This window comes from Podarcis vaucheri (genome assembly GCF_965113315.1).
Source record: "Podarcis vaucheri genome assembly, chromosome: 8".
Classification (NCBI taxonomy): Eukaryota; Metazoa; Chordata; class Lepidosauria; order Squamata; family Lacertidae; genus Podarcis; species Podarcis vaucheri.
Window position 1 is genome coordinate 93,327,974 of NC_138766.1, and position 25,841 is coordinate 93,353,814.

At 49.2% G+C, this 25,841-nt stretch overlaps 1 protein-coding gene across 2 annotated transcripts; it reads left to right on the plus strand.

Annotated features, from left to right (window-relative positions):
* Positions 1-818: 818 nt before the first annotated feature.
* LOC309539574 (UPF0598 protein C8orf82) lies at positions 819-16,533 on the plus strand. Of its 2 annotated transcripts, none has more exons than XM_082235952.1 (3): positions 819-1,129; positions 6,422-6,470; positions 15,842-16,533. In XM_082235952.1, exons 1-3 carry the CDS (start codon positions 989-991, stop codon positions 16,285-16,287), a joined length of 636 nt encoding a protein of 211 aa, XP_082092078.1. In that variant the 5' UTR covers positions 819-988; the 3' UTR covers positions 16,288-16,533. The 2 variants fall into 2 exon arrangements, with proteins under 2 accessions (XP_082092078.1, XP_082092079.1); XM_082235953.1 differs by lacking the exon at positions 819-1,129 and adding an exon at positions 1,140-1,250.
* The last annotated feature ends 9,308 nt before the right edge of the window (positions 16,534-25,841 follow it).

Here is a 25,841-nt window from a genome sequence, read left to right on the forward strand (position 1 = left end):
TTTTTTGGGGGCCCCTAAGATCTAGGAGTCTTGGTTGACCACAAACTTGACATGAGCCAACAGTGTGACGCGGCAGCTAAAAAAGCCAATGCAATTCTGGGCTGCATCAATAGGAGTATAGCATCTAGATCAAGGGAAGTAATAGTGCCACTGTATTCTGCTCTGGTCAGACCTCACCTGGAGTACTGTGTCCAGTTCTGGGCACCACAATTCAAGAAGGACACTGACAAACTGGAACGTGTCCAGAGGAGGGCAACCAAAATGGTCAAAGGCCTGGAAACGATGCCTTATGAGGAACGGCTAAGGGAGCTGGGCATGTTTAGCCTGCAGAAGAGGAGGTTAAGGGGTGATATGATAGCCATGTTCAAAAATATAAAAGGATGTCACATAGAGGAGGGAGAAAGGTTGTTTTCTGCTGCTCCGGAGAAGCGGACACGGAGCAATGGATCCAAACTACAAGAAAGAAGATTCCACCTAAACATGAGGAAGAACTTCCTGACAGTAAGAGCTGTTTGACAGTGGAATTTGCTGCCAAGGAGTGTGGTGGAGTCTCCTACTTTGGAGGTCTTTAAGCAGAGGCTTGACAACCATATGTCAGGAGTGCTCTGATGGTGTTTCCTGCTTGGCAGGGGGTTGGACTCGATGGCCCTTGTGGTCTCTTCCAACTCTATGATTCTAAGAGAATGGGGCCCTAAGCTACAGCTTGTTCAGCTTATACGTAAATCAGGCACTGACATGGGACAGATCGCTGAGCAAGGAAGGGATCCGCCCCCAGGACGAGCTGCTTGGCGGGGGGAAAGCAGTTGCAACGAGAGAAGGCTTAGACTCGGCGCCCAGCCGATGCAGCGAGCGGAACGTTTCTACGCGCCTCCGGAGCGTGGGGGAGGCAGGTCCGTCGCCAGACCGGTCCCCCATTGCACTTCCGGTTAGACTAGGCCTCGGTCGCGGCCGGGCCCTCTCGCCGTTGTCGTCTGGTACCGAAACCGGGATGCGGCTGCTGCGTGCCGGGCTTCGTTTTCTGCTGAGGCCGGGGATCCGCCGCGGACCCGACCGGCCTGCCTACCAGCAGGGCCAGAGCCCCACGCCCCGCACCCGAGAGTACTTCTACTACATCGACCACCAGGGACAGGTATGGGGGGCGGGGGGGCAGGGAGAGGAAGGTTATGGGGCTGCCCCCTAGAAGGGTGCTGTGGCTTATCACGGCCCAGCAAGCCCGAAAGGACGGCTGGGGCCCGTTATTTCGTATACATGTAAAAGGATGGCAATGGGGGGTATAATGATACTAATAACACTAAAAATAAACTAATAATAATTAATAATTAAGGTATACCGGACCAAGGCCGTTTAGGGCTTTAAAGGTCAACACCAACACTTTGAATTGTATAGGAAGAGAGGTCTCCCAGGAATCGCTGTATGTATGTATGTATTTGTGTACAGTGGTACCTCGGGTTACATACGCTTCAGGTTGCATACACTTCAGGTTACAGACTCCGCTAACCCAGAAATATTGCTTCAGGTTAAGAACTTTGCTTCAGGATGAGAACAGACATCCGGCGGCGCAGCAGCAGCAGGAGGCCCCATTAGCTAAAGTGGTGCTTCAGGTTAAGAACAGTTTCAGGTTAGGTACGGACCTCCAGAACGAATTAAGTACTTAACCCGAGGTACCACTGTATTTATTTATTTATTTATTTGCACTTATTTAATAATAACGAAGAGTTGGTCATGAAGAGTCAGACACAACTAAACGACTAAACAACAACATTTAATAATAATAATAATAATAATAATAATAATAATAATAATAATAATTTATTACAGTGATACCTCTGGACGCGAATAGGATCCGTTCCGGAGCTCCGTTCCCATCCTGAGCAGAATGCAACCCGTGTCTGCGGTGTGCACGGGTCGCGATTCGCCACTCTTGCGCATGCGCGTGACGTCATTTTGAGCCTCTGCACAGGTGCGAGCGGCGAAACCCAGAGGTAACCCGTTGTGTTACTTCCGGGTCACCGCAGAATGCAACCTGAAAATGCTCAACCTGAAGCATATTTAACCCAAGGTATGACTGTATTTCTACCCCACCCATCTGGCTGGGTTTCCCCAGCCACTCTGGGCAGCTTCCAACAAAAGATTAAAAATACATTAAAACATCAGTCATTAAAAGCTTCCCTAAACAGGGCTGCCTTCAGATGTCTTCTAAATGTCAGGTAGTTGTTGTTCTCTTTGACATCTGGTGGGAGGGCGTTCCACAGGACTGGCGCCACTACAGAGAAAGCCCTCTGCCTGGTTCCCTGTAGCTTTGCTTCTTGCAATGAGGGAACTGCCAGAAGGCCCTCGGCGCTGGACCTCAGCATCCAGGCAGAATGATGGGGATGGAGACGCTCCTCCAGGTATACTGCGCCAAGGCTATTTAGGGCTTTAAAGGTCAACACCAACACTCCTGACTCTGATGAAAGTTGGAGCCCAAAACATTTGGAGCCCCAGGATGGCGAAGACTGCCTTGAAGCTTGCAAACTAGGGCTTTGTCGTGTTTTGTGCCTCGTTGGCCAGATGAATGTGTCTTCTGCCCAGCCGTCCTTACAGACAGCCCAAAATCCACCTCCTCAGGTGGATTTTCAGCTCAGGCTGACTTCCTGTATCTATGCTTGCAGAAGAGGCAGAGAACATCCAGAGTTGCAGAGCTGGTCCTGTAACCTTCTTCCTATGAACCTGGGGAGCGCGCAGGGATGGAGGAAGGCAGCCATTTGTGTCTGAGTGGTGTGAAAAAAGGTGCTTTAAAATGTTTGCCTTAGTGAGGAGAGGGCCTTTGGACTCTGCTTCTGATACCAAAATGGCTTGGGCTGGCAATGCTAGGCTTTTCCTGTTCTCATGGGTAAGTAGTTTAATCACACAGTCTATTCTTTGCCAAGGACTAATATTAATTTATGCTTCCTTGTTGCTTTAGCTCCTAAGGACCCAATGGAAGCAATCCCTTCCATGGTGAGGGGTAGGGCTGGGCGATATATTGATCTATCATCCAAAACTGGTTTGAAGTCCATATTGTGATAGCCCTTTCAAAACATTTGACCTGGCGTGTGTGCCAAGCAAAAATCACAATGCAGGAAAAACCGCAAAGCCAGCCTCTGCCTGTACATAGCTCCATCCTTATTTCAGACCTTGTGACGTTTCTGAGCCCAATTCATAGTGTTGGTGCTGATCTTTAAGGCCCTAAACGGCCTCGGTCCAGGATACCTGAAGCAGCGTCTCCACCCCCAGCGTTCAGCCCAGACACTGAGGTCCAGCTCCGAGGGCCTTCTGGCGGTTCCCTCCCTGCGAGACGTCAAGTTACAGGGAACCAGGCAGAGGGCCTTCTTGGTGGTGGCACCTGCCCTGTGGAACGCCCTCCCCCCAGATGTCAAGGAAATAAACAACTACCAGACTTTTAGAAGACATCTGAAGGCATCCCTGTTTAGGGAAGCTTTTAATGTTTGATGCATTACTGTATTTTAATATTTTGTTGGAAGCCGCCCAAAGTGGCTGGGGAAGCCCAGCCAGATGGGCGGGGTATAAATAAATTATTATTATTATTATTATTATTATTCAGTATATCATCACGCTTAGCTGATGGAATTATCACAGTGTTGCAAACCAGATATCGCCCAGCCCTACTGTTCACATCTGCATAGCTCCATCCTTATTTCAGGCATCGTGATGCATCTTGATGTTTGGCTGATGAAATACCGCAATGTTGAAAGCCAGGTATCGCCCAGCTGTAGTGCGGGGTTCTCCTTTTCATGGCAGCCCAATGTTAATAGCCACCTCTAGCGCAGATCTCTGCTGGTTGAGTGGCAGATGCATGGTGTGCCTGGAAAGTGCCGCTTGGCATTGCGCCAAGCCTTGGGGCTGTTTGGGCCTCTTTTTAATCCATTAGCATTAACTGCCGATTCACGTAGTCGCCTCCACTGCATTAATGGTGTATCGAATTAGTGCTGAATGAATCATTATGGGGGAGATTAGGAGTTGTAATTAGTGTTAAAAGAGGAGTTCGTGGCCGCCCTGTTGCTCTGGACTGATTTGGAAATTAGCAGTCCTCAAGAATGTGGGAGCTCTGAGTTGCAAACAGCTCCATTGTTGGCATTCGCCAGTCAGTGAATAACCCTTTAGGAAGCTGGTTGACCCTTGCCCTTTGCTCAGTGTCTGTCTATCCAGAGCCCAATATTACCGTGCTTTAGAAAATATGGTGGAAGCCAAGTTAAGGGGCAGGGGTGCTGTTGGCTGAGCTATTTTGAAGCCCTTTGTCTCTTTGAGGCATCCAGTGACCCAGTTCTTTCATAATGCTAAGCCATGGTTTGTCTTAATTGGGGTTTGTTCAGCTGTTTATCAGCTCCATCTGGTACGCAGGATGAGACCCTCCCTGTCCGCAGACTGTCTCGCCAGAGTGGTGCATGCTCTGGTTATCCCCCGCTTGGACTACTGCAATGCGCTCTACTTGGAGCTAACTTTGAAGGTGACCCGGAAACTACAACTAATCCAGAATGTGGCAGCTAGACTGGTGACTGGGAGCAGCCACCGAGACCATATAACACTGGTCTTGAAAGACCTACACTGGCTCTGAGTGCAATTCAAAGTGTTGGTGCTGACCTTTAAAGCCCTAAATGGCCTCGGTCCAGTATATCTGAAGGAGCATCTCCACTCCCATCATTCCGCCTGGACACTGAGGTCCAGCACCGAGGGCCTTCTGGCAGTTCCCTCCCTGCGAGAAGCCAAGTTACAGGGAACCAGGCAGAGGGCCTTCTCGGTGGTGGCACCCACCCTGTGGAACGCCCTCCCACCAGATGTCAAAGAGAAAAATAACTACCAAACTTTTAGAAGACATCTAAAGGCAGCCCTGTTTAGGGAAGCTTTTAATGTTTTGTTGGAAGCCGCCCAGAGTGGCTGGGGAAACCCAGCCAAATGGGCGGGGTATAAATAATAAATTATTATTATTATTAAATTATAAGTTGACAATGAAGCAGAGGGAGAAGAGAAAGATGGTGCTGGGCAAACCGTGAGCTGTGTGGGCCTGGGTCTCTTGACGGTACCAGTGTGTGGCTCGTAACTAGTGCTATTTTTCTAGAAAAAGAGGTGCCACCACTCACCATGAACACCTCCGTGGTTCTCTTACAGTGGTACCTTGGTTGTTGAACTTAATCCGTTCCGGAAGTCCATTTGACTCCCAGAACCGTTCAAAAACCAAAGCACAGCTTCCGATTGGCTGCAGGAGCTTCCCGCACTCAATCGAAAGCCGTGTTGGACGTTTGGCTTCCCAAAAAATGTTTGCTAACCGGAACACTTACCGTATTTTTCGCTCTATAGGACACACCGGACCATAGGAGGTGGAGAACAGGAAAAAAAAATTCTCCCCCTCTCTGCTCAGCGCCCCTTCAGCGAAGCGGCAGGAGAAACGGAGCCCCTTCCATTTCTCCTCCCGCTTCGCTGAAGGGGCGCTGCACAGAGAGGGAAAACTGTGCAGCGCCTCTCCAGCGAAGCGAAGCCTGGAGAGCAAGAGGGATCAGTGTGCACCGACCCCTCTCACTCTCCAGGCGGCTATCCGCAAGCCTTCGGAGTGCAGCGGGAACTCCTGCTGCGCTCCAAAGGCTTGCGGATAGCTGCCTGAAGCCCCCGGGGCGCAGCGGGAGTTCTCTGCACTCCGGGGGCTTCAGGCGGCTTCAGCGAAAGCAACACAAAGCCAAGGAGCGTGGGGGGAGCTCTCCCTCTGCGCTCCGAAGGCTTTGCGTTGCTACCGCTGAAGCCAAGGAGCCTGCATTCGCTCCATAGGACGCACACACATTTCCCCTTCATTTTTGGAGGGGGGAAGTGCGTCCTATAGAGCAAAAAATACAGCGAAAAATTCTATACTTCCAGGCTTGCCGTGTTCAGGAGCCGATTTGTTCGGGAGCCAAGCTACTCAACAAGCAAGGTACCACTGTCATGGTGTTGACCCCCATCTGGTAGGTGCCGGAACTGAGTTCCAGCGAGTTCCAGCTGAAAAAAGCCCTGCTCATAACAATCCCACCCCAAATGTGTTTTGAGTTAGGTGGCAATACTTTCCCAATAAATGTCCTGATGGCTGTAGTCTCTGCAACCTTCTTCAGTTTTGGACAGCTCAGTGATGGCAAGGCATGGCTCAGGTTGCAAGTGAGGTCCAAGGTGAAGCCAACTGAGAAGGTTGCTGGACTCAGCATGTATCATCAACTTAGCTGTGCGATCCAGGCTGAGAGTCTTTGGTTCCACCTTGAGCAGTGAAGCTCTCTGGTCCTTCAGCTACACCCATACAGCCCTCCTCACCCCCCCCACCTGCCTTGAATAGTTGTGTTTTACTAGACTGTAGATGGGTTGTCTGCTCATCATCCTGTTTCTTTCTCCTCCTTCTCCCAATCCCTCCTCCGGCAACCCTGCGCAGCTTTTCCTGGACGATGCCAAAGTCAAGAACTTCATCACGTGTTTCAAAGGTAATGTCCACCTGCTCTGTCCCGGTCTGCACAGCTCCTCCATGTATGCCCCGCGGAGGACTTTAAGGTCCAGAAATAGCAACACCCTAGAGGTCCCGGGCCCTAAGGAAGTCAGATTAGCCTCAACCAGAGCCAGGGCCTTTTCAACACTGGCCCCGGCCTGGTGGAATGCTCTGTCTCTTGAGACCAGGGCCCTGCGGGATCTGATCTCTTTCCGCAGGGCCTGTAAGACAGAGTTGTTCCACCTGGCTTTTGGCCTGGAATCAACTTGATCCCCTTCCCCTCTTTCCTTTTTCCTTTCTCCTTCTGTGATGGAACTCCTATTTGGGGACTTCCCTGGCTTTTTTCTGGCCCACGTAGGACCAGTCTGGATAGTTGACGTTGGTGAAGATAAGATGTTTTCATTCCCCAAAAGTTTTTGATTTGACTTTCTACTGAAATGAGGCTGCATTTTAATGTTGTATTTTAATCTTGTTTTTAAGTTGTATTTAAATCAATTGTTTTTATACTTGGTGTTAACTGCCCTGAGCCCGGTCTTGGCTGGGGAGGGCGGGGTATAAATAAAATTGATGATGATGATGGTGGTGATGATGATGATGAAGGCACCCATCCCTCCTTGAGCCAGCTGAGCAGGGTCAGTGGGCACCATCATGGGAGCAGAAACAAATTGCAAATGGCGGGCTTGACTCTTCCAAGTCATCATTGACAGTGGTGGCTGCCTGGTTAGTTAACCAAACAAACCACTGTGTTGCATAGAGAACATCAGCAATGTCTAGGCAACATGACGACCATGTACATACGCAATAGACAATCTTTATAGAATTCCTTCAAACCATAACAAGTACAAAATGAAATCTTTAGTCTCAAAGTCTCTGAAAATCTTTAAGTGAAGCGAGGTACCAGACTTTGTACGATGAAAGACAAGCTGTGAAGCTTTGTGTATTCAGCAAATATGATGTCCAACGCTGAACAGTGATTCTAGATATTGACTACTGTTTCGTAGAATTCTTCGCCAGCGTGGTGGGAGGATATATAATTGCTTCATAAAGGTAAAGGTAAAGGGACCCCTGACCACTAGGTCCAGTCGTGACCGACTCGGGTTGCGGCGCTCATCTCGCTTTATTGGCCGAGGGAGCCGGCATAGAGCTTCCAGGTCATGTGGCCAGCATGACTAAGCCGCTTCTGGCAAACCAGAGCAGCGCACGGAAACGCCGTTTACCTTCCCACCGGAGCGGTACCTATTTATCTACTTGCACTTGACGTGCTTTCGAATTGCTAGGTTGGCTGGAGCTGGGACCGAGCAACGGGAGCTCACCCCGTCGCGGAGATTCGAACCGCCAACCTTCTGATCGGCAAATCCTAGGCTCTGTAGTTTAACCCACAGCGCCCAATCCTATTTCGAATGAATATATGTAAATGAAAATATCAAATGCTGTGGAACAGTGCTCATGTAATAATGTAGTCTGTTCAGTGTTGGACATCATATTCATTTAAAGATTTTCAGAGGTTTTGAGACTGAAGATTTCATTTTGTTATGCTTTGAAGGAATTCTATAAAGATTGCGTACCTACATGGTCATCGTGTTGCCGAGACATTGGTGCCGATTAGGGACTGGTGAGGCAGAAGACAGGGAGCCCCACAAGAGGTGGAACCAGAGACACGCAGAGCCAACTACCTCTAGTTTTGCCCCAATCCTCCTCCTCCCTGCTGAGTATTATAGGGGGCAACACTGAGATTGAGGAGGAGTTGGAGGAAACTGACACGCAGGACACCCCCCGCCCCCGGACTGGTTGTAAGAAAGAATGCATTCCCTTGAAGGTGGGGGGCTTGCCTTCGTTAGAGTTTTTTAAACAGAGGTTGGATGGGATTCTGTGGTTCCGGCATCGGGGGCTGGACTAGATGACCCTCGGTCCCTTCCAGCTCTACAATTCTTTGATTTTAAGAAGGCAGGCAGCTGTGAGGCTGAGATTGGTGGGGCAGCTCCCCAAACAGATTTCAAATGGCAGGCTTGACTCTTCCAAGCCATCCCATGATGGCGCCCCAAACAGAGCAGCCTTCATTGGTTGTTAACGTTGTTCTAGCACATTCATGTTGCTCTAGCACACTGACTGACAGTGCCTGGCAGAATCTAAACTGCCAGCAGGTTCTTTCCAGTCCCCCCACACTTCCCGTGACCTCCCAGCCCGTAAGCATATCTTCTTTGAGTGCCAATGAGGCTGAGGAGCTGTCAATTCCTCCAGGACTGTGTCTAAGCACCTTTTAAAGGTGGCGCCGTGGGTTACACCACAGAGCCTAGCGCTTGCTGATCAGAAGGTCGGCGGTTCGAATCCCTGCGACGGGGTGAGCTCCTGCTGCTCGGTCCCTGCTCCTGCCAACCTAGCAGTTCGAAAGCACGTCAAAGTGCAAGTAGATAAATAGGTACCAGCGGGAAGGTAAACGGCGTTTCCGTGTGCTGCTCTGGTTCGCCAGAAGCGGCTTAGTCATGCTGGCCACATGACCCGGAAGCTGTACGCCGGCTCCCTAGGCCAATAAAGCGAGATGAGCGCCGCAACCCCAGAGTCGGCCGCGACTGGACCTAATAGTCAGGGGTCCCTTTACCTTTATCTTTAAGTTGGTTTTAACTACGCGTTGCTTGAAGAGTGTCGTGGGCTGGCCTGAGGTTCAGCTTCCGTTTGGCAGCAAATTGCAAGGAGGGAGCGGTTATCTGAGTTGAAGAACACTTTGGCCTGTGACTTTTGTTCCTGGGGGAGAGAAAACTTTTTCACGCAGGTTATGCAAGCTCTGGCAGGTGCTCCTGAGCAGATGGTCCCGTCCCCCCCCGGATAGTCAACGGTTGTGTAAGTGAGATCTCCTGGTGAGAATTAGAGGATCCTATGCTAAGCCATTGCATGATCCTGAAAATCCCCGCTTGGAGACTTTTTATCTTCTCCGGAAAGGCACTCATCCTCTCCAGTGTTCCTGCGTTAAGACCTGGCGGCGTAATCTTTAATCGCTATTAAAAACCCAGGCCGGCGGGCCACCAGGCCTTGCGAGGCCGAGGCAGTGAAGTGTTGCTCCACCCCAGGGGGCAAATGAGGCTGGTGAGATCGCTCCACGTCTAGGGTGGGGTTTGAGAGAGAACCCCCTGTTTGCAGGATGCTCTCCTGCCAGCCCCATTCTTTTCCCTGTCCTCAGAGCTGAGCGCCAGATGTTCCTCCGCCAAACCTCACAATACGCCTTGACCTCCCCATTTCCTCATGCCGGCTTTTGCTAATCCGGAACCCTCCCATAATCGTTCGCGGTAGTCAATATTTGCTGTAGCAAATCTCCAGCTAAAAGAGGCCTTTGGGGACAATAAGGTCCAGCGATGTTTCCCCCCATCAGCTGGCAAATAGGATCCAGGCTTGCAACTGCCTCTGCCCCACCCATTTCCCCCGCACATTCTTCTCCCTGAGGCTAAGATGCATTGTGCATTGGTTGAGCGCATCAGTCAGCAGCCTGGTGCAATCCCACCAGTGCCATGTGTTACCATGCGGTTGTAGCTCAGTAGTTGAGTATCCGCATTGCATGCAAAAAGTCTCGGGTTCAAACCCCGTCATCTTCAGGTAGAGCTGGGAGGGCTGCTGCCAGTCAGTGTTGACAGCACTGGGTAATAATAATAATAATAATAATAATAATAATAATAATAATAATACTTTATTATTTATAACCCGCCCATCTGGCTGGGTTTCCCCAGCCACTCTGGGCAGCTTCCAACAAAACACTAAAATACAATAACCTATTAAACATTAAAAGCTTCCCTGAACAGGGCTGCCTTCAGATGTCTTCTAAAAGTCTGGTAGTTGTTCTTCTCTTTGACATCTGGTGGGAGGGCGTTCCACAGGGCGGGCGCCACCACTAAGAAGGCCCTCTGTCTGGTTCCCTCTAAGCTCACTTCTCGCAGGGAGGGAACCGCCAGAAGGTCCTTGGAGCTGGACCTCAGTGTCCGGGCAGAACGATGGGGGTGGAGACGCTCCTTCAGGTATACTGGACCAAGGCCGTTTAGGGCTTTAAAGGTCAGAACCAACACTTTGAATTGTGCTCGGAAACGTCCTGGGAGCCAATGTAGGTCTTTCAAGTCTGGTGTTATGTGGTCTCGATGGCCACTCCCAGTCACCAGTCTAGCTGCCACATTCTAGATTAGTTGTAGATCTAGTTGGGCTAGATATGCCGGTGTAACGTTTGGTATAAGGCAGCTTTCTGTGTTCCTTTCCTTCCTTCCCTTGGTTAGTCACACCCTACATCAGTCACAGAGGAAAAGAACCTTATCAGGTGGAAGACCTAATTGGATAAGCGTATGATAGAATTTGTTTTTTAAAATTAATACTTCCACTCAAACCTTTTTACATTGGTACCTTGGGTTAAGTACTTAATTCGTTCTGGAGGTCCGTTCTTAACCTGAAACTGTTCTTAACATGAATCACCACTTTAGCTAATGGGGCCTCCTGCTGCTGCCGCGCCGCTGGAGCACGATTTCTGTTCTCATCCTGAAGCAAAGTTCTTAACCCGAGGTTATATTTCTGGATTAGCGGAGTCTGTAACCTGAAGCGTATGTAACCTGAAGTGTATGTAACCCGAGCTACCACTGTATTTTCTATTTTGACAAAGTAATAATCATAAATAAATAAGAATAAAAATCTGCACCCCACCACCAAGACCATTCCATTGCAGCTATCCAACTTCCCAAAATTTCAACACCTCTTGTGATGGTTTGACCCCTTTCCATTTTAACAGTACAAATTCTACAAACACCTTCCATATCTCCTCAAAATCATTTCTTCTGCGTATTCCCCGTCTTACCTTAATGGCACATGTTAACTTATCATTAACAGCTGTATCCCGCACCCCTTTATACCATTCTTCTATTTTATATTCTGCCTGCCCCTTCCACTTCCTAGCTATCATAATTTGTGCAGCTGTCAATAAATTTGTGAGCAAGTCCTTCGTAGCCTCCGAACCTTCCACCCCATCCTAAATTGAGAATACACTCAAATCTTCTTCCTTTACAAAAAAGAAACAACATAGAAACCAATGGGGTGGCAAGGAACGTGTTTTTGCTTTGAGAAATGGCCAGTCATTTCCTAATGTGGGTGACTTGGGTGCCAGGAAGTATCTTCTGGGTGGCCCTGGGGGGCATAAACTTATGCCAGGATCTAGTTACAGGTAGGTAGCCGTGTTGGTCTGCCGTAGTCGAAGCAAAATAAAAAAATTCCTTCCAGTAGCACCTTAGAGACCAGCTAAGTTTGTTACTGGTATGAGCTTTTGTGTGCATGCATGAAGTCTGAAGAAGTGTGCATGCACACAAAAGCTCATACCAATAAACTTAGTCGGTCTCCAAGGTGCTACTGGAAGAAATTTCTTTTATTATGCCAGGATCGACCTTCCTTGAGAGAACCTCAGGGTTCAATTTATATCAGAAGCTTGGAAGGATTGGTAGAAATGTGTGAGAAAGTGGCGGTATATTGTTGTTTAGTTGTTTAGTCGTGTCCGACTCTTCGTGACCCCCTGGACCAGACCAAACTTCGTCCCACAGTTTGGTCAAACTCAGGTTCATAGCTTCGAGAACACTGTCCAACCATCTCGTCCTCTGTCGTCCCCTTCTCCTTGTGCTCTCCATCTTTCCCAACATTTCCAGGGAGTCTTCTCTTCTCCTGAGGTGGCCAAAGTCTTGGAGCTTCAGGATCTGTCCTTCCAGTGAGCACTCAGGGCTGGTTTCCTTAAGAATGGATCGGTTTGATCTTCTTGCAGTCCATGGGACTCTCAAGAGTCTCCTCCAGCACCAGAATCCAAAGCATCAATTCTTTGGCGATCAGCCTTCTTTATGGTCCATCTCTCACTTCCATACATCACTACTGGGAAAACCATAGCTTTAACTATACAGTGGTACCTCGGGTTAAGTACTTAATTTGTTCCGGAGGCCTGTTCTTAACCTGAAACTGTTCTTAACCTGAAGCACCACTTTAGCTAATGGGGCCTCCTGCTGTCACCGTGCCGCTGGAGCACGATTTCTGTTCTCATCCTGAAGCAAAGTTCTTAACCCGAGGTACTAATTCTGGGTTAGCGGAGTCTGTAACCTGAAGCGTCTGTAACCTGAAGCATATGTAACCCGAGGTAGCACTGTACGGACCTTTGTTGGCAAGGTGATGTCTCTGCTTTCTGCCTTTTTAAGGTACATTTAAAACTGAACCAGAAATTGCAATAGTTCCCCCCTGCCTTCCTCTTGTCTTTGGGGGGGGGCTGTCCTTTCCCACCCCCCACCCCACCCCCGGTTTCATCTTCCAATGCACCAGTTGTAACCGTGAGCAGTCTAGAGTTCATTTTTTAAAAAGGGGAGGAGAAAGAGAATGAAAGTGCCTGCCAGCTGATGTGCCCCCAACTCCTGCAGTTTGCCTCCTGCCTGGGGGTTGGATGCAGGTCAGAGTCAGAGCACCCCCCCCAAGACGATCTGCACTGCAGAGGGATGCTGTCACTGCGCCATGTCTCCACTTCCGCAGGAGCATCGTCAGCAGCACTCGGTTCCCTCCTGCCGCACATCGTTCCTCTTCAAAAGTGACATGTCCCAGGACAGCAGAGGCCCAGTGGAGGGAGGAGTGGAGCTAAAACGGTTTTCAAGAGCCCCCAGTTCAGATTTGCCATTCCTATGTGCTCTCTCCTCCAGCCACTGCTGTAAGTCTCAATCCTCACCTTCCTCGTATCATTAAAAATCATAGCTAAGTGGGATTCAGGGCTGTGCTTCCAGCTAGCACACAGTCGCCTGGGTTTAAGACCCCTCCGATTTGAAGATCTGATGGCAGGAATCTTCTTTCCCGCTTGCGAAACATCCCTGCCAAATCCACGTGGGATTTTGCACCGTCACATAACGTGATGAGCTTGGGATCGGGCTTGTGCGAGCTGCATCCTTCCTTTTCCCCACCGCTTCCAGTAGCTCCCAGCAAAACAAACAAAACACGCACGGCGTGTGCCTGTTTGCATCTTAATTTCCTTCCGCCAATTACGCGGCTGCACCTGCGCTATTAATAACTCAGATTTACGACTCTTCCCACCTGCCTGTGTTCTGCGGCTCGCGCTTGTAAATGCCGCTGGGTCCGCTGCCTCCGGGTCGCAGTTGTTTGGGCTGAATGCCAAAGAGAAGCAGAACATCCAAATGGCTTGCCAAGGAAGCGCACAGCGAAGAAATGGCCTTCTGAGCTCAAAATAAACGAAGCCGATGGCCAAGGTGTTTGGCTTACATGCTTGTTTTGATTAAGTCGCGTTCTGCTTGCGTTCCTTGGGCAAGAGCTGATGCTTAAGGGTCGCTCCACACGTGCACCTGTGCTGGCCCCGGGGATAACCTGAGAAACACGGTCCAGGTCCGGTCCAGAATCCGAAGGTTCCGCTAGGAGTCAGTCCGACAGGGTCAAGGCAGGACACGAGGCAGGAAACCAGGCAAGGACAGGTACAGGATCTGGCATACAGCAATGTTGCTCCCGCAACCTGGGGCAAAGTCTGACAGCCTTTTATTTTTGTCGGGGTAGTAGCCGGTCCTGATCCCCCAGCAACTCACCTCCCTGTTTCGCCCGAAGGTGAGCACTCCTCCTGCGAGTACTCAGGTCTCTCCTTCTCTCAGACCTCAGTCTCTGCAGCTCGGGAGACGTCGGTGGGTTACTAGACCCAGAGGCCGCCTCAGCCTCCCCTGACCCAACTGGTAGTGGAGCAGCTGTAAGCGATGGCCCAGCTGGAGGCAACGAGGGAATCCCCGCATCTGGAGCCAGGGCAGGCTCAGGCCCCTGACTCAGCCCAGCTGGGGTTTGCTGCAGGGGAACCTGTGCAGACTGGGACTCTTCAGGATCAGGCCCCAGACTTGGTCCGGATGATGCCTGAGGCAAAGGATCCGGTTCCGAGCCCGAGTCCCAGGTCATCACAGCGCCTGCCTGGCTGTAGGGCACGAATCATGTCTGCTAGCCTCGGCCAATCTGGTGCCCTTCCGATGATTTGCACTGCAATGCCCAACAGCCCCAGGCAGCGCAGGGGCTGGTAGGATTCTAGCCCAAAACATCTGAATGGCACATAGTTGCGAGAGGCTGGCCTAGACCTTTCCGGCATAGTTTTTCCAAGTTCCCAAACTCCTTAAATGAGTGCAACTCTGTCTTCCAAAGACAAACCACACACAAGATAATGATGATGATTTATCATTTATGTGCCAGCCATCTGATTGAGTTGCCCAGCCACTCTAGGCGGCTTCCAGCAAATTACAAAGCCACCATAAAACGTCACACATTAAAAACTTCCCTCTACAGGGCTGCCTTCAGATGCCGTCTAAAAGTCAGATAGTTGTTTATTTCCTTGACATGCTAAGACATCTCTTTAAGAAGGGGGGGGGGTGCCTTCAGTCTCTCAGATCCCTAAAGGCAAAACACACAAAGCGTAATCGGAGAACAGATGGGTTTGTAAATGAAGGGATCCTGCAAAATGGTTGTGTTAGTTCTGTTCCGGCTAGGGCTGTTTGCTGCTTGGCCGATCTGTTCGAAGGAGCCAAATAGAGCATGGTTCAGATTGCCTTCTTCTGAGCTGCAGGCTGGCCTTGCCTGATGCTCTCTTCCTCAAGGAGCTGGGAGCACAACAGAGGATACTTCATTTTGTCTATTTCAAGGGATGTTTGACTCCGGCCAGGGCCAGCCCATACATTAGGCAAAGGGGAGCCATTTGCTTCGGGTGGTGGATCGACCTCCTCTGGGGCTGGATGAACAATTAAGCACGTGCTCTGGGCGTCAAGGGAAGGGCAGGCACCGCAGAAATGTTCTACTGCCACATTTTTAACACGAATGATCACAAATTGCTCAACTGAGCGTTCATTTTCTCAGCTGAAGTATATTAAAAATCCCAACAGAGCAACTCTGCAACAAGGCAGGCTGGAAGCCTTATCCTTACTAAGCATAGAAGCAGATACGTTATGTAAGATTAGTATTGAGGATCTGATCAAAGACCTTAGAAACAAGTGTGTGTGTGTAATAATATAAAGTGGAAGTATACAAATATAGAAGGGCGCTCATCTCGCTTTACTGGCCAAGGGAGCCGGCCTACAGCTTCCGGGTCATGTTGCCAGCATGACTGAGCTGCTTCTGGCGAACCAGAGCAGCGCACGGAAACGCCGTTTACCTTCCCGACGGAGTGGTACCCATTTATCTACTTGCAGTGGTGTGCTTTCGAACTGCTAGGTTGGCAGGAGTAGGGACCGAGCAACAGGGTGTTGCGGGGATTCGAACTGCCGACCTTCTGATCGGCAAGTCCCAGGCTCTGTGGTTTAACCCACAGCGCCACCTGCGTGTGATGGTAGGAGATTGGAAACGCATCGACTCTTGCTTTCTCTCCTGCAGACAAGCAGTTCCTGGTCTTCTTCTTCAAGCAGCTCAAGCTGAACCAGAGCGGGCGCTACGAAGCCGCCTTCCCCTACCTCTCGCCCTGCGGCCGCGAACAGAACTTTGTCCGATGCGACGACCGGCCGATCGTCTTCACCCACCTCCTGCAGGGAGCATCGGGCGAGGAGCTGTTGTCTTACTGCGGCGGAGCGGACAAGCTGGCCGTGCCCTTCCAGCCCGAGAAGCTGCTGATGCTGCCCGAGAATGGGCGCCTCTACCACCCGGGGCCAGAGAAAGCTGGTGGCGTTGGGCTGGTGAAATCAGCCCTGGCCTTTGAGCTGAGCCCTTGCTTTGACTATGAGCAAGGAGCCAGCCAGGCGCCGACACATTTCCGCTGGCGTGACCGGCGCCACGCCCTCACGAACGAACTCCTTCCGTTTATCCGAAAGGATGAGGGAACCTAGAACCGGCGCTTGGAGTTGTTGGGTTTGCCAGTCTGTGCCAACTGCATAGCCTTCCGGTTATGTGGGATGGTGTCCATAGCTGGAGATTGTGGCAAGGAGAGGGCAGTTCCCATCATCCCATGTGCCTTGTTGATCCAGGAACCAATCTGATGAAGAATGGGAGATGGAACACTTTGATCCATGGCTAGCCGCCATCTTGAGAAGGGTTCTGGATAGTCTCTTGGAATAAAATTATTCTGTCTCTTATCCTCTAGGCCTGGTATATGTCTCATTTGTTCCGCTGTCGAATGGCTCTTACTATCAGTAAGTTGTTCCTGAAGTTTAGTTGGGATTGCCTTCCTTTTAAAAAAATAAATAAATATATTTTTATTAAACGATTTTAACAAAACAAATTATCAATCAAAATAACCAATTACATTTCCTCCCCTTTTTTATTCCCCCCTTCCCTCCCTCTCTCACCCGCTAAAGACTTCTCTCAGCTCCCTTCTCTGATTTGTTAGCACATATTATTCTCTGCATGTTAAAAATGGTACATACCATTGTGCGGCAGCAGCAGGAGGCCCCATTAGCTAAAGTGGTGCTTCAGGTTAAGAACAGTTTCAGGTTAAGAATGGACCTCCGGAACAAATGAAGTTCTTAACGCGAGGTACCACTGTATTATTATTATTATTATTATTATTATTATTATTATTATTATTGGGTTCTCTGCTCTGGAACGTAGGGACGTGGGTGGCGCTGTGGGTTAAACCACAGAGCCTAGGACTTGCCGATCAGAAGGTCAGCGGTTCGAATCCCTGCAACAGGGTGAGCTCCCGTTGCTCGGTCCCTGTTCCTGCCAACCTAGCAGTTTGAAAGCACGTCAAAGTGCAAGTAGATAATTAGGTACCCCTCCGGCGGGAAGGTAAACGGCGTTTCTGTGCGCTGCTCTGGTTCGCCAGAAGCGGCTTAGTCATGCTGGCCACATGACCCGGAAGCCGTACGCTGGCTCCCTCAGCCAGTAAAGCAATAAAGCGAGATGAGCGCCGCAGCCCCAGAGTCAGACACGACTGGACCTATTGGCCAGGGGTCCCTTTACCTTTACCTGCTCTGGAACAACAGAAAAGAAGCTTCCTCCATCTTCCATGTGACAGCCCTTGAGATATCAGAAGATGACTATCATATCACCTCAGTGGAGAAAACTTCCACAGAAGTTTCATTGGGGTCATTTCCAGCTATGCCTTCGCTGGAGCTCAGGAGATCTCTTAAGGCAGGTGGTGCCTTTCAACAAAATGAAATTGTTTCCAAATACAACCATCCTCCTGTTCCCAAGGAAACAACACTTACCATGGTTTCTTCCTCTGAGAAATTTTAGATATCCGCTTTTAATAGGTGGATGTGATCCTTCTTGACAGCTTTCGATCCAAAGGCTGACATTTCCTGGCGAGTTTCTTCTGGATCCTGCCTCTAGCCGGGGAACCGAAATCCTCAGCGGCTTTCTCAGGATTGTATCTGGGCTGCCCAAGATGGAGATCCCCCTCCTCTTCCCCCCGCTGACTATTTTTATCCAATTTAATGCTTTTAGGAGATCGCGCCGGGTGAAAAGAGGGGAAACCTCAGCGGGCCTAAAAGGCAGAGCTGAACGGCAAAATGGAAAGGAGCTTTGCTGTTCAGTATCTGCATAGAGCGAACTAGTCCTCCCAAGACTAATTAGGGAGAATAATTATTTGCAAGGCGGGTGGGCAGAGGAAATCCCCAGTGCAGAGGAAATCTGGACCTCTGGATTGGCCAATAGGACCTGCCAGCTTACTACTACTAATAATAATATTTTTATTATTATTTATACCCCTCCCTTCCCGGTTCAGAAACCAGGCTCAGGGCAGCTAACAACAAATTTAAAATAATTATTCTCCCTAATTAGTCTTGGGAGGACTAGTTCTGACCAGCCACCAACTTAAAGGTAAAGGGACCCCTGAACGTTAGGTCCAGTCGCGAACGACTCTGGGGTTGCGGCGCTCATCTCGCTTTATTGGCTGAGGGAGCTGGTGTACAGCTTCCGGGTCATGTGGCCAGCATGACTAAGCCGCTTCTGGCGAACCAGAGCAGCGCACGGAAATGCCGTTTACCTTCCCGCCACAGCGGTACCTATTTACTTGCACTTTGACGTGCTTTTGAACTGCTAGGTTGGCAGGAGCAGGGACCGAGCAACGGGAGCTCACCCCATCACGGGGATTCGAACCGCCAACCTTCCGATCGGCAAACCCAAGAGACTCATGGTTTAGACCACAGTGCCACCTGTGTCCCTATGCCAACAACTTAGATGGCCTTAAAAGAGGATTGGACAAATTTGTGGAGGAGAGGGCTATCCGGGGCTACTAGCCACAATGCCTTCTTAGGTTCTTTGAGCATCTGCTTTGCGTACAGCTTCCAGATTCAATTCCTGACAGTGTGTGCAATAGTTCTCTGTCTCAGCATCAGGCAGTTTTCTTTGATTCTGTATTCATAACAAATCCCCTCAGTGCCAGCTAGCAGGGCCAGGGATGTTGGGATTTGCAGTCAATGAACATCTGGAAGGAACCACATTTCTGCCTCTGTTTACAACACTCCCAACAGATTTATTTCCCCCTTTATTGAAAGCCCCTGCAAGGATATATTTAGCAGCGCGTCCCTTTGGCAAAGGGCTCCCAGGCATGTGCCTGAACCAGACCACCACCAGAGCGCCGCAAGGAATGAAGGCACACTGAGAAAAAGGGGTGAAAGATAGCGATGCTTTTGAAAACCCCAAGCTGCTACGTGCAAAGCTTACACAGCTTCGTCCTGCAAATCTTAAACCAAGGCTAACTGCAGTGGAGACGGCAGGCCCTTGAAGCATGTCGACAGGCAATGCACACTAGCCTTGAGCAGCTCTTGCGCGGAGAACATCGCTCCTGCCAAGGGACGCTCGCAGAACATTGACTCTATTTATGTAAGGAGTTGCACCCTCCCTGTTCAACACCCTGGCGTCTCGCAACATGGCTCAAGATTGTTTGAAACTAGAAGATCATAGAGCACATTAACAAAATACAGTGGTAACTCTGGTTGCAAATGGGATCTGTTCCAGAGGCCCGTCCACAACATGAAAAGAGCACAACGTGAAGCGCCATATCTGCACAGGTGCGCAGCGTGATTTGGCCTTGTGCACATGCGCGAGCGATTTAGCACGGCTGCGCATGCGCGAGCAGCAAAACCCGGAAGTAACCCTTTCTGGTACTTCCGGATTGCCGCAGGACGCAACCTGAAAAAACGCAACATGAAGCAAACGTAACATGAGATATGACTGTACAGGAGAAGCCACAACCCTGAAAAATACTTTCATGTGCATCATTAAAAATGCGAGAGTTGGGGACCAGAAATAAGACGTGAGCTTTGCAGCACAAATACTGGCATAACCGTGATTCGTTGGCAGTGCAAAGTTCTTCCCCCAGCCTGCAGAAGAGACTTCCTTTCAGCCAGTTTGCTTGCCTGGCTCCTAGCCTATTCCCAGTTGCAAAGCAAAGGAAAGGAGTTTAATTAACCGGGCGCCGTAATCCGAAGCTGCAGAGTGTCTCTGTCTTGTTGCCGCCTTCCAGCGTTGCATCAAAACCTTTGGGGAACTCGGAGCTGCGCGGGGAAAAGAGGGGGCAGCCCCCTCTCTGCTTTTTCATCTTCAAAGCACTCGGCAACCATTTGATCAGAACCACACATCCCTCCCTGGAGTGAGGATCTCGGCTCCTAATCACAGAACCGAAGAATTGTAGAATTGGAAAGGGACCCCATGGGTCATCTAGCCCAACCCCCTTGTTGCAGAAATGACTTGGGGGGGCACATCTTTAAAGTTGTTACAATGTTACAAATATTATGCCTGAATAGATCCTTTCGACTTGACAGCTCAGGGAAGATACCCAGATTTATAAATTTGTAGAAAATCCATACTTTAACCGACTCTCCTCATTCCAACGCCATTTTAACCCTTAAAGAAAGGTGAATTTGGGCTTGCTGCAGGAAGTTATGTATAGGTTGGGGGGGTTGCCCCTCCAGCAGATATCATGCACATGCAGCCCACTACCAAAACCAGCACAATCACTTTTGTGACTTTTGTGATTTGTCCCCACAAAACACTTCATCACAGTTTCTTCCTATCTGTTCAAAGGGCCTCTGCTGCACGATACCAAATGTAAGAATTCACTGATCAATGTATCTGTGTACTGGCTCACTGGAAAACTTCAGAAATTCATATAGACATGTGAGCTCAGCTACTCAGCAGCCCCTCTGCCTGAGTGATAATCCCTGGCATCCTGATACCTGAGTGCCAGACAGGTAGCCATTCCAAAAATAAGGGTGTGATTAACTTGGCTGGGAAACAGGGAAATGTAAATATCTCTTTTGTTCCACTTGAAGGGTGTTTGGTGGAGGTCAAGGGGAACCATGGGGCAGGGTCCAGGATGCTCAGATTCCTGCCACCAGACCTCCCCTTTCATGATGTAACCGTGATGTATGAGTGATGTAGTTTTGGGGGGTGTAACATGGAGATTAGCAGCTAATAAAAGTTTGAGGTCTCTTTTGTGGGGGCTTCCATCTTGTTCCACCTGGTGGCAGGTGGGAGTCCTGTCGCCACCGTCTTCAATAAAGACCAAGCCTCCTGGCTGCTGTTTTGCTCTGGTATTCCTGGCTGGTGTCCTTGTTTTTTGTCCAAGGGAGCCCTCAGATTTCTCTGTTAACAGGCCCCACCTCCCTCCATGAACCAAGAAGCAGGAAGTCCCGTAGGCAGCAGGAACAGGGCATCCCACCATAATTTCCCAAGCGTGAGAGCACAGACACGGCCCCCCACCCAGTGTGTGACCAGGGGGGCCACACTAGACATCCGCAGAGGCAGTTGAGCAAGTCAGGTCTTCTGAAAGCCCATCTCCAGACTGAGGGCAAGGAGATGTCAAGAGTTTTATTGTTCTTTTGGTGATGGGGACTTAAGAGGTGTTGGGAAAGGGGTCTGAGAAAGTGGCCTAATGTTGAACTTGTGTAATCCTTGTACAGTGGTACCTCGGGTTGCAGATGCTTCAGGTTACAGGCGCTTCAGGTTACAGACTCCGCTAATCCAGAAATATAACCTCGGGTTAAGAACTTTGCTTCAGGATGAGAACAGAAATTGTGCTCTGGTGGCGTGGCAGCAGCTGGAGGCCCCATTAGCTAAAGTGGTGTCTCAGGTTAAGAACAGTTTCAGGTTAAGAACAAACCTCCGGAACGAATTAAGTTCTTAACCCGAGGTACCACTGTATAGACAGTGGTGTAGCGTGGGTTGTCAGCACCCGGGGCAAGGCAAGTAATTTGCGCCCCCTAACCCGTGGATTTGCGCCCCCTAACCCTAACCCCCAGATGCTGCGCCCGGTGTGGCCGGCCCCCCCTGCACCCCCCACGCTACGCCACTGTGTATAGATAAAGGTAAAGGGACCCCTGACAATTAAGTCCAGTCGTGAATGACTCTGGGGTTGCGGTGCTCATCTCACTTTAATGGCCGAGGGAGCCAGCGTACAGCTTCTGGGTCATGTGGCCAGAATGACTAAGCCGCTTCTGGCAAAACCAGAGCAGCGCACGGAAACATCGTTTACCTTCCCGCCAGAGCGGTACCTATTTATCTACTTGCACTGGTGTGCTTTCGAACTGCTAGGTTGGCAGGAGCAGGGACCGAGCAACGGGAGCTCACCCTGTCGCAGGATTTCAAAGCGCCAACCTTCTGATCGGCATGTCCTAGGTTCTGTGGTTTAGACCACAGCGCCACCCATGCCCCTTTTATACCCCCCCATTTGTGACATGCTAGTGATGTAGTGATGATGTCTCAATGATGCCTCTCAAAGTGTATTCTGGGGGAAAGAGGGAAGGTTTAAAAGTCGATGTCACCCATGCTTGAGGTTCTTACTCCTTTGGAGACCTGTTGTGCAACAATAAGGATCATGGTCTACTGACTGCTGTTTTGCTCCAAATTACTTGGCTGGAATTTCTTTCTTTTATTGACCACATGGACCCACGGGGGACTTGCACTCCAACGAGCTGGTCTGTTGAGTAGTCTCTCACCCCGGAATTTTTTTCCTTAATGTGAAACTGTTTCAGGAAGAGACAAAGGAAGAGAGGGCAATAGAAGGGGAAGAAATGGAGGCAGTGAGAGATTTGACTTTCTTGGGCTCCATGATCATTGCAGATGGTGACAGCAATAACGAAATTAAAAGACGCCTGCTTCTTGGGAGAAAAGCAATGACAAAGCTAGACAGCATCTTAAAAAGCAGAGACATCACCTTGCCAACAAAGGTCTGTATAGTTCAAACTCTGTTTTTCCCAGTAGTGATGTACGGAAGTGAGAGCTGGACCATAAAGAAGGCTGATGGCCGAAGAATTGATGCTTTTGAATTCTGGTGCTGGAGGAGACTCTTGAGAGTCCCATGGACTGCAAGAAGATCAAACCGATCCATTCTGAAGGAAATCAGCCCTGAGTGCTCACTGGAAGGACAGATCCTGAAGCTGAGGCTCCAATACTTTGGCCACCTCATGAGAAGAGAAGACTCCCTGGAAAAGACCCTGATGCTGGGAAAGATGGAGGGCACAAGGAGAAGGGGACGACAGAGGATGAGATGGTGGGACAGTGTTCTCGAAGCGACCAGCATGAGTTTGACCAAACTGCGGGAGGCAGTGGAAGACAGGAGTGCCTGGCGTGCTCTGGTCCAGGGGGTCACGAAGAGGCGGACACAACTAAACGACTAAACAGCAACAACAACATGCAGTGCTAGGAGTGGATCCCAAGCTACTTTCTTTTTCTCACCTTAACAATATTTTTATTTTTCAAAATATAACAAGCACAGGCAGCATCGTATAACTTGGCATTCGTTGCATCTCAGGATATAGAGGTCAATAGAATTTGGGGTTTTTCCCTCTGTCTCTTGGACAGGCTAGCATGATATATCCATGCATTTAATTTGTAACATTTATAAAATGATTTCCCATCAATGTTCAACCAAGCCTAATTCAATAAAAACGGCATTAAAAATTACAGTAAAAAAAAGGGGGGGGAGAGAAATATGTAAAGCCTTTGGCTCCGGTCGATTATGCCAATCACAAGAAAAGGAGATTTGTATATCTGGGAAGGAGAAGAGCAGCAGTCAATCCAATGCAGGGAGGACCAAGCAAGAGATGACGTCAAGAGTAGAGTTGGAAGGGACCCCAGGGTCATCTGGTCCAACCCCATGACATGCCCACAATTAGCAATTTCAGGGGAGTAGGGGGCAGCTCACTGAAATATAGGGGGAGTAGGGGGCAGCTCACTGAAATATACTCGGAGTCGAGAGTGGATTTCATGCTCTTTATTCATCTCATAGTGGTGAGGAGGAATGGAAGTTCCCCCCAAATGTCTGCTTTATATACATTATTTACACAATGGGCCCCACTTGATTGGCTAATTCTGGGGTTTCCCTGTAGGCCAATCAGGTTGCGGATTCACTTCCACCTGGAGCTGGATTGGGTGGCTCCTGTGGACCAATCAGACTGCTGCATTCTGGATCCTATTGTTCTAGGACCGATCAGACTGCTGCATTCTGGATCCTATTGTTCTAGGACCAATCAGACTGCTGCATTCTGGATCCTATTGTTCTAGGACCAATCAGACTGCTGCATTCTGGATCCTATTGTTCTAGGACAGATCAGACTGCTGCGTTCTGAATCCTATTGTTCTAGGACCGATCAGACTGCTGCATTCTGGATCCTATTGTTCTAGGACCGATCAGACTGCTGCATTCTGGATCCTATTGTTTGAGGACCAATCAGACTGCTGAATTTTGGATCCTATTCAACTCAGTACATAACACTCACAATGGTCCTAAATTGGATCAGGGCCTGTGCCTGTTAGTTACACTTCAGGCACAGGCCTTGATCCAGAAGAGGACCATCGTGGGCTTCCCCCTACTCCCCTGAAATTGCTAATTATGTATATATATATATACAATATGTGCTTTCGTAGATTTTCACGGGTACAGGAATGCAGGTTTTGGTGTCTTCGGGTGTCTTCCCGTGTAAGAGTCGGGGTGTCTGTGCGACGTTTCGACGAGGTCTCACTCGTCATCTTCAGGCTGGTGCTTTCGGCTTCTTGTTACTGGAACAGAGCAGAATCTGGTGTTTGAGTTCCTATAAATACTGTTGAGGGGTGTGGTGTATAGCCTCCAACGTTCTGGGCAGAGAGGAAGTTCCTAGATTAGTGTGCCTTTTCTTCTTTTGTTCCTTAATTACTTGAGGGATATCTTGAGTGATTTCATGAGTGATATTCTGAATACCACTGGGTGGGTCATTAAGTGTAGATTAGTTGCTAAAGCTTTCGTGTCTTGACCTCTTGAGCTTGTGAAGAGTTTTTCTGAGAAGATGGCTGTGCTGCATTTACGAGCTGTGGTTTTGTGCCTTGTGCCAAATACCCAGTGATATTCAGAATATCCAGTGGTATTCAGAATATCACTCATGAAATCACTCAAGATATCCCTCAAGTAATTAAGGAACAAAAGAAGAAAAGGCACACTAATCTAGGAACTTCCTCTCTGCCCAGAACGTTGGAGGCTATACACCACACCCCTCAACAGTATTTATAGGAACTCAAACACCAGATTCTGCTCTGTTCCAGTAACAAGAAGCCGAAAGCACCAGCCTGAAGATGACGAGTGAGACCTCGTCGAAACGTCGCACAGACACCCCGACTCTTACACGGGAAGACACCCGAAGACACCAAAACCTGCATATATACAATATGCGTCCACACAGCTGCTAATTGTGAGAATGGTGTTATGTCTAAACCTCAAATGTCTGGCAAAACGTGTTTGCTCAGTGTGCCTAATGGAACATGAAAAAGGAACCAGAAAGAGAAAGTTAATTTTCAATGGCAGTAAAGAGCTGACGGAGAAGGGCCTATAATTCATCTTTTAAAAATGCCTCCAGGCAAGTCACAAAACCATCCATGGTCACCATTTGCATAAAATGCATGAGGGTAAAAACAAAACAAGAGGAACCAAAAAGGAAATAATTGCAGGGCAACAGCCAGCGAGTTTGTGATCAGCATAAAAGTGCTGGTGGGGGAAGCAAAATCATGCTTTAAACAGTTTTTTGCTTTTTGTTTTAAAGGCTTCTACAGAAAGGCCCTGGCAGCTGGTCTCTCTAGGAAAGCCGGTGGGAGAGGTTTCTGTCGCGGTTTTATTTCTTTTAATTAAATTCCTACCGTGCTCCTCCTTCCAAAGGAGCACAGGGCTGGGCAGCAACACAAACATAAAATGAAAAGATCTAAATAATTTCTTTAAAAAACAACCCTTTTTTAAAAAAGTCACATACTTTGGAAATTGCTCTGAGGTTTTTTACTTATACTCAAGGTTGCCAGGAGCAGTATCTCTTCAGCTATCAAATCTCTGGGTGACAGGAATGCTTTGTATCTCCATGTGGAATGTTAATAATGAGATAAACAGACACAGTGCAGTAGGCAAGGCATTCCAGTACTGGGGGGCCACCACCGAGAAGGCCCCGTCACTGGTCAGCGCCAACCAGCCAACAAGCAG